At 39.2% G+C, this 8,855-nt stretch overlaps 1 protein-coding gene across 2 annotated transcripts in view; it reads right to left on the bottom strand.

Moving 5' to 3' along the window:
* cep290 (centrosomal protein 290) overlaps positions 1-8,855 on the bottom strand; it is a 50,468-nt gene that overhangs the window by 920 nt on the left and 40,693 nt on the right. The window contains exons 41-51 of one of the 2 annotated variants that reach the window (XM_062389425.1): positions 8,346-8,501; positions 7,012-7,135; positions 4,815-5,633; positions 4,357-4,491; positions 3,925-4,011; positions 3,335-3,499; positions 2,951-3,073; positions 2,437-2,606; positions 2,172-2,313; positions 1,119-1,192; positions 318-412 (exon numbers count right to left, since the gene is read on the bottom strand). In XM_062389425.1, the coding sequence (XP_062245409.1) occupies positions 318-412; positions 1,119-1,192; positions 2,172-2,313; positions 2,437-2,606; positions 2,951-3,073; positions 3,335-3,499; positions 3,925-4,011; positions 4,357-4,491; positions 4,815-5,633; positions 7,012-7,135; positions 8,346-8,501 (2,090 nt within the window). The remainder of the gene's footprint in view (positions 1-317; positions 413-1,118; positions 1,193-2,171; positions 2,314-2,436; positions 2,607-2,950; positions 3,074-3,334; positions 3,500-3,924; positions 4,012-4,356; positions 4,492-4,814; positions 5,634-7,011; positions 7,136-8,345; positions 8,502-8,855) is intronic. The other variant, XM_062389426.1, reaches the window with a different exon arrangement.

Below are 8,855 nucleotides of genomic sequence, written 5' to 3'. Positions count from 1 at the left end.
ATTTACAGAAAACCAGCAGTTTATGATGACATGTTTAATATAACAGATGTGTTTTGTGAGGCCACAGTGACCTTGACCAGCAAAATCGAATCAGTTCAACAGAAGTTTGTATCAAATTTGAAAATATCAAGGCAAGAGATATATTTTGTTCACAAGAATGGGAAAACATAAAAACGTAATGCCACCATCTAACGGCTGTAGCTGGTGCGGAGCAAAAACAAGTATGATTGTAGCAGTGTAACTAGAAACACCAAACACATGTCACACTGTTTCATTTCACTGCTTTACAGAAGCAGCTGTGTGTTTGGAAGTCTCACCTGGTTTAGATGAAGTCTCACCATATCGCTGACTGTACTCACTGAGACTGTGCTTCAGATCTCTGTTCTCCTGCTGCAGCTCAGTGTTGACCAACCTGACGACCAAATAAACATACAAATCAAACTTCCACAAGTTACCTAAACCAAACAAATATACTTCGTCAGAATAGGAAAATACTGCTGTCGCTATATACTATACATTATGTTTGCATTAATTTGGTGGTCAGTCTTTTCCACCAGTGACTGACTTAAAAAGCCAAACTGAATAAGGCTTCAGCGCTGCTAGAACCCAGACAGATGGTGATTGTGGGTGAGACGGCAAATAGAGGGAGGAGTTACAGATGGAGGTGACAAGCCCTCACTGTCTCTGCGACACACGCATCATAACATTGTCCCGGAAAAGGGCAGGAAAGGTGCATGGCCACTCGGGTGCTATGTTTACATCACTGCCAACCCGAGCTGCAGCTGATTTACACCCGTGATTACTGCAGTCACTTGGTGATAAGAGTCCTCTTTCCCACTAAAGACAAACCAAATCAAAACGCCAGATGTTAGTGGGTGTTGTTGGGTTTTGTGCCCAGTGTGAAAGAGGCTTCACAGTATTGAAGTATCTGTCTGCTTGAAGTTCTGCCACAATGTAACCAACACTCATTCAACACCAATCTGGTTATATATCACTCTGCATATGTAAACACTATGGGGACAAATGTGATTATGATCAAAATGATATTAACTATATGGCCCATCCCTAAAATAACTACATTATTACCAATACTCAACAGTGCACATAACTTTGCATACCTCATTGCCCTGAACTCCTTGGTGAGTCCAGTATCTGTCTTTGCAGCAGTGGGGCCGCTTTTAAACATGTTAACCTGAGAAATGACAAACAAATAACAATTTAAACCCCTTTATATGACACACTGGGTCTGATTGCTCAGCTCTACCACACTGAAAGATATTGATTGAAGATGAGAGAGGAGATGAGAACTCTGTAACAGGATATTTTAATATTTTTTCAATTCTAATTTAAATGTCAGACTAAATATACTGAAGAATTTGGTTCATTAAAAGGGTGTATTTGTGTGATTATGCTATTACATTATCAGTAGTAGTGGTATACAATGGTTTAAAATGATGTCCAAGTCATTTATGACAATATTTTCTGGGATAATATATCGTCCAACAATCTTTGCTACGTGACAAGCCTATTTGAATATTTTTAATAATGCACTGAGTTAAGAGGTTTCCGCATATCCCAGCAAAATTGGTATTGTACAATGAAAATATCCTTAACTGAATCGATATTGACAAGGTTTGTAAATAAGTATATAGTTAACCAACCAGTTAACAGCGACAAGTGTCTATCATGCCGCACGTTTATGAGATGGGTCGAGCCACGGAGACTTTGGACTTTGACTTTCACGGGACTAAATATCATGACATCTGCTTATTCTTAAATTTGTCTTGTGCAATACTTAATTGTTGGACCTCTTAAAAACGTCTCTTACTGTAAAGACTAATCAAAAAGATTAGGACTTCCACCAAGCTGGTTATATTCTCATTTTGTACTTATGCACCCGACTCCAGCTGAAATGAGGTCAGATTGTCTGCATGGACGGTAACAACTTTATGCACGATAGCGATCAGGCTGAAAATAGCGCTGCACTAAGCTATACAATGCAGCAACAAAGCAATACACTAAGTTAGAGATCACATGTGTTACCATTAGAAGTGTAAAAATGTTTGATTAATTATGAGGCTGTGACAGGACCAATTAGAATATAGAGGGTCCCCCAAGTCTGGAGAGTTAATGACAAACACTGCTTTAACATAGTATGCAGTCTCATGTACCTGATCTTCAAGCTGTCGGATGCTGGTCTGTGCTCTTTCCTCGCGCTCGCTCGCCTCCTTCAGCTGCTGTTTGACTTCAGACAGCCTGGAGGTCTTCTGGGAGAGCTCTTTCTCCAGTTCCTTCATCTTGTTCTCAAACATTCTGCAGAGAGGAAGAAAAACAACCGCTGTCTCACACTCTGCTCTCTACTGTTTACTCTTCATTAAAGCTGTGAAAGCTTTTGAATAAGACTCAGATGGACGGTGTAGGGAGCTGTTTGCTGACCTTGTTACCACAGAAGCCTTCAAGGTCTTTGTGTCAGTTCCCTCTGAGACAGGTTTGGACAGAGCTGCACGAAGCCGCTGTTTGGTTTCCTCCAGCTCCGCCTCCAGCTTCTCGTTGTTTGCCTCCAGACGCGTTTTGGTGACTCTCAGCCTCTCTGCGGCCTCCATTTCCTGTTAACAATACCAATCATGCACAATCAGGTGAGACAATGACGTGTGTTTTCAGAGGGTTTTACTACAAATGAGAAATCCATGTTCCACACATATTACCAGAATTAATAACATATTCAAACTCAGTCATATTAAGTTTCTCTCTGACTGGGACAAATATTCCCATTAGCCGTTGACAAGGAGGAACACTGTTTGCTCACATTTACACATAGTTACACAAACTAAATTGGGACATTATACCACTAAATAAAAACACCCACTTTTAAAAAGGAAAATATAATTCAACTTTCCTTCTGAAAGTACTTTTGAAGGTGTAGCATATTGTAGAAGTAACATGTATTCACCCTCTTGATTTCCTTGCGTAGACGTTCGTTTTCAATCACTATTTTCTCCAGTCCTTTGGTCCTAGATTCAAGTTTTGATCTCAGCTCAGCTTCACTTTGGCTCTTGAGCTTCTCATATTCAGCCTAAAAGAAAATAAAAGATGGATAGTTTACTGATCCCGAAAGAACAGTAGGCATCCAGCAGCTTATACCACACGCACAGGTCATGAGTAAAAGTAAGAGGCTGTGCAAATAGTCAACCAATAATCAGTAACAAATAATAACTACATTAGCGAAGGTATAAGTGTGTTTATATCGGGGGTGTGCAATATTGACTCAGTTGTAGTAAAAGAAAAAGAAGTTGGTACACTTATGTACGACACAAAACATAAAGTGGTGACCAACCTTTAGGTTTTGGTTTTCCTGCTCCAAAGCAGAGACCTTGTCTTGACTAGCTAGTGCACCGGACCTCTTCAACGTCTCATTCTCCCGCTGCACCCTCTCCACCATCTTCTTCATCAACCCAATGGTTTTCTCAAGTTCAGGTACTGTTTTACCACTTTGGCCAGACTGGTGAGGAACATGAGACAAACAATGATCATCATAAACAGGACATTGGTGAAATACAATTTAATGGAGAACCTCAGTGGAGCTTTTTATACCTCATTTATAGACATCTTAAGGTTTCTATCTTATTATTTTCTGTAATTTCTTGGAAAATTATGAATAAAAAGAATCCATCATGTAATGGAATCAAACATACCTAAATGAAGTCCACACCTATGAGTACTCAGTCGTAGTTAATACAAATGATTTCTAAACCTAGTCTTCCTTTCTTTCTTTACACAACTAAGATTTATGACAACTTTGCATGTTTGTCATGCTGAAAAAGGTTTTATTTGGAGGTAGCAACATTTTTCACACACACGCACACACACACACACACACACACAAATACAGTTGTTACAGTTGGTAATTATGTGACTTTAACTTACTCCACTTATATGAGACAGGTTTTTCTTCACCTCTGCCTTTTCCTTCTTCAAAGCGCTGCACATCTCCTTCAGGTCTGCAACTTGGTTCTGTGAGAAAACAGAAAAAAAGGTGTATAAAGTAAAATAAAACACATTTAAAACACATTTTTCCCTTCAGTTTATGTTGGGGTTGAACCATGGGGTTGAAAACACTGACAGAACTGAAATAAATGCAGTCGAAGATAAATTTATGATGCAACGAATAAATTCTCCATTCACTAAAGTGAAATTCAACACATTGGGTGAGAAAACACAACATTTCATTAAGACAAACATCTTCAATCATGAGAAAAAGATGCCAGCTCTTAGTGATATCTGTCTGGTAAATATGAAGCTAGCAGCTGGTTAGAACATTTCACTGAACAGCCTGCTCTTAGTCTCTGTTCTGCGTACCTTGAGTCTCGGTAAGTCTTTGTCGCTCTGCTCCAGCTGAAACCGCAGCTCCAGGTTCTCAGAGGCAAGCTTGAGGTTTTCTTTTTGAAGGTCTTGATCTCTCTGTGAGGGTGTGCCAGTGCCTCTACCTGAAGTCTGGAGGGAAGCAAACATACAACCTAAGCCAGAGAAAAGGATTTCCATGGTATGGTGATTACAACTTCTACGGTGGAAGAGATTGCATCCTCAAAAACAAAAGCACTAGGGGAGTGGAGGAAACCAGCATCTTTGTTTAATCCATGCCTGTGTTCTAGAGGTCATGAAACTGAAACATACGACCACATCCATCAAAGACAATGCAGGGGAGCCAAACACAAACAAGCCACTTCTACTGTTAGTGCCTTGACTTCTACTCGGCCACATATACTGCCATGCTACCACATCACTTAAGCTTGGGTGACTATAGAAGCCAGGAGTACCTTTTGATATCTAAGACATCTGCTTTCTCGTTTTCGGATGCACTCATCCCTTCTTCTTCTAATGAACCCCAGGTGTTTGCTCTGTGTGGTGCTGGATTCCACATCTGGTTCTGCTGAGCATGACTGTTCTGGATTATCTTCCTCTGTTGCCTCCTTTGTAGTCTCAACTGCTTCATCTTTCAGCTCAATCTGCTTATTATCCTCTTGTGTCTTCTCTGCCCTGATTCTCACATCATCATCATTATCATCATCATCATCAGTGTCTCGACCCTCTTGTTCAGCAGGACTCTCTTTAGTCATAGTTTCACTTGTTTCATGGCCTGTTGCTGCTGCCCTTGGCTTAGAGGATGACACAACTGATCTAGGTCTTTCTAACAGATCATCAGACTTGGCCCCAGTTTCTTTTGCGATCTCTGGTTGAGAGAGCAAGGTGCTTTCTTCTTTTTCTTCAAGCATATCAAGATCAGAACCACATGGGATGTTTCTGCTTTCTACATGATCTGCTTCTGTTTGTGTCCCATCATCTACTTCATCATGCGTTTTGTCAGCTGCTGAGTTTTCTTTTACATCGGGGCTCGGTTGCTCATGGTCAAGGCAAACATCCTCTTCACCAACAAAGCTGGTTTGAGTTTCTCTCTCTGTGTGACTCTGCTTTGGCGCCCTCTGATGGTGAGCGGGCTCTTTGACAGCTTCAGTGCTGACGGAGCAGCTGGAGGATTCAGCTAGATGGGGTGTAACATTCCTTTCGAACGACCCATCCACAACATCAAAAGTGACAGAACCAATCCCTCTCAAAGCCTGGGAGGAGGAGCTTTTTACCTTCAAAGGCAATGAATTACATTGAATCCAGTGTCAATGGAGATACATGAAGATAGATGATAAAGAATAATGAATATTGGAATACAATGAAAGGAAAACGTCTTTTAATCCTGTGAAAACCCTCGTCCACCTTAGTAACAGGAGTCTCTGTGTCCATGTGGTTGTGTTTTACAGGTGTTTAATGGAGGGTTATCAGCTATGAGCTATACCTGGGCCCAGCATGCTCTGCCCTGTAAAGAACCGTAATTCAGCCTCAGGGAGATCTCCTCTCCTCAGCAGACCAGATCACAGCTGTGGTTTTCCTCTGTCTTTGTTTGATCTTTTCTTTTCTTACATTGGTTGAATTATTATTTTATTTTAGATAAATTAAAGTTACTCTTCATGAGACACCAAGGTGAGGTAATGTCATCTCCGTCTTAATAAATTATTAAAATAATAATAACTTTAATTATATGACACTTTTCAAAACAAAGTTACAAAACGCTGTACAGAGCAAAACAATGAAACTTTTTTACATATTTGTAATTAGTAATTAGATCAGTTTTTCACATTTCATCTACAATGATTGAATATAGTGAACGTTGAAAAGTGAAAATGGACTGTATAATGCCAAACAGAGAAATAGCAAATTCCAATCTTTAGAATGTCAAATGATGTTAATGAATGTTTAGCATCTTTGCTAAATAACTATTTGATACCAACTAAATTGCGTGTAAATATTTTTGTAAGAAATAATAATAGGCCATTTTCAGACATGAACTCCAGATAATTTGCAGACATTGGGGTTTAGGGTTTTCAGGAGTTGCCATTCACATATGGAGGAGATTCTCTAGTCAGACGCATTAAAAACAACAGAAAAAGTGTCCACAGCGTTCAGGTGAAGGTTGGCTCAGCAGGCAAAGATAGGATGTGACACATTACTTTCGCTTCAGAGATCATCTGTTTTTGTTTATAGCACAGACACTGGCATCAGCCCTTATCCCTAAAAAATCTCCTGACATCTTTGTTCTGCGTCTCCTACCTCTTTTTCATCTTGAGATATTAGTCTTATTATTATACTATATATATCTGAGGTTTTGCATTGATTGCATGCTAGAAATGTCATCAACACGTCCACATGCTTGCGGTTAATACCCCAGAGGATCTTCTGCTGTACTCTCACATGAGCTCATTCGAACAAGCGTCCAGAGTTTTTAGTAGCTGGCAGGAGAAACTCCGGAGAATGTCTTTAGCCTCTCACTTGGTCATTTGTGGCACATCTAGAGAATGCCAAGAGATTATCCTGATTTCAGTTTATGTCTGAAAGCAGCTTTATTGTTTCACCACATTTGGTTTTCAAGCACACATCTGTTTTCTTGTTATGTTGAAGAGCACTTACAGAGGGTCTTGACAAAGGCTCTTTGGACATCTGACCCTCTAAAATGTGGATTCTGTCCTCTAGATAGTGGTTCTTCAGCATCAGACTCTCCATGGCATCATCACGAGGTAAAGCCTGTTGTTGTCTGCACGTTCAAACAAAATATAAAGGTGGATTATAGGGACCAATAATGAGCCTCAGCAACAAAAACTTTATTGATTAATTTTCATAGCTCAGTTGTTGATCCACAACTGAACATTTCATTATCAAGCGATTACATCAGCCCTATGATAAACTGGTTAAATGCATAAATCATATCACTTATTTAAAATCTTTTTTTATACTCTCCTAGCTCCCCCTAAAGCTCCTACCAGAAAAATCTTGATGTCGTTCTAGGCTATGATTTTTATTTTGAATCTGATGTCAGTAATATAACTAAAAGTGCTTTCGATCATCTTAGATACATTGCTTAAGTGCAACCATTTATCTCCCAAGCAGATACTGAGGTCATCCTTTTATCACTAGCAGACTTGACTACTATAATGCTGTCTTTTCTGGTGAGTCTAAGAAAGCTTTAAGTAAGCCATGAATCTCAAACAGATGGACTAAGGAAGACCAAAAGCAGAACACACATTTTATCGGTTGCATGTCCGTTTTGGAATGTGTTATAAAATCCTTTTTAAGTTTTCAAATTCCTTAATGGACTAGCCCATTTACTTCTCAGACATGGTTTTAATCTATACTCCCCAAGACCACGCAGGTCGCTTGTCACTGGCCTTATAACTGTTCCAGTGTTGAGAGCAATTGAATTCAGGGAAGTGGTATTCAGAGTATTTTGTACTTCTATGGAACATCCTTGGAGCTGCTGGAAAGACAGTGATCAGGAGATGGCATATCCCCCTCTGCAAATGCAAAATGTCAAAAGGAACTTCCTGATTAACATAACTGTGAAGTATCATGAATAACAATCCTCTGAAAACTATGCTTCACTGGTCTCTCTATTCTACCATGTCTCTTATTATCATTTCCTTATTTATTTTTTTATTTTATTGCCCTATTTACTGTACTGTAAAGCCCTACGTCTTCAGGGTACTACATAAATGAAGAAAGAATTCAATATTGACCTTACCATTGACCTAATTCATACATGTAAGGTAATTTACCAATCTCTCTATCCATAACATTGTATCCAACAATAATAACATAATATGATTTCAAATAATAACTTTGGAGAATTCCATGAAATTTAAGATATAAGATAAAACATTTTTAGTCATTCATTTCCGCTCTTATAGCTCCAGAGCAACAAATTAAAATCAGGGCAATGAAGAGAATTTGTAAAGACTGATAGATACTTTATGGTGAGGATGTGCGTCTCCAGGTCTAAGTTCTTCTTCTTCAGCTCCTCTAGTTCCTTCTCCATTTCAGTGGCTCTCACACCCACTACCTGGTCAGCAGTCACACCTCGAGCCTTGAGCTTTTTCTGCAGTGCACCCTTCTCTTGCTCCAGTCTGCACACACACGGTAGAACAGAATGAAGACAGGGAAGAACATTGATTGACATTTCAATCTTGACAGTGGCAGTAACTTTCATATAGTTAGACTGATATTCTCATATCTTATATATTTTTTTCTTAATACCTTGGTCCTAAACTAATCAATTACTAAACATTTTCAGTTTCTAGCTTCTCAAATGTGAAGCTTACCACATTTGTTTGTCTAGGATAAAAGGAACATGAATCTTAGGGTTTGGGAATGTTAAAACATGGAATTCAAAGACTTCTTTAAATTTGGACAATTATAATGTCATTCTATGTTTTTTTTTCTTTGCCTGCTAGGTTTCTCTACCCCCTCCAGTTGAAGTA

The sequence above is a fragment of the Platichthys flesus genome, chromosome 6 (genome assembly GCF_949316205.1).
Source record: "Platichthys flesus chromosome 6, fPlaFle2.1, whole genome shotgun sequence".
NCBI classification, from domain to species: Eukaryota; Metazoa; Chordata; class Actinopteri; order Pleuronectiformes; family Pleuronectidae; genus Platichthys; species Platichthys flesus.
The sequence above is the reverse complement of the archived record's forward strand: the minus strand, read 5'-3'. Positions and strand labels throughout refer to the sequence as shown.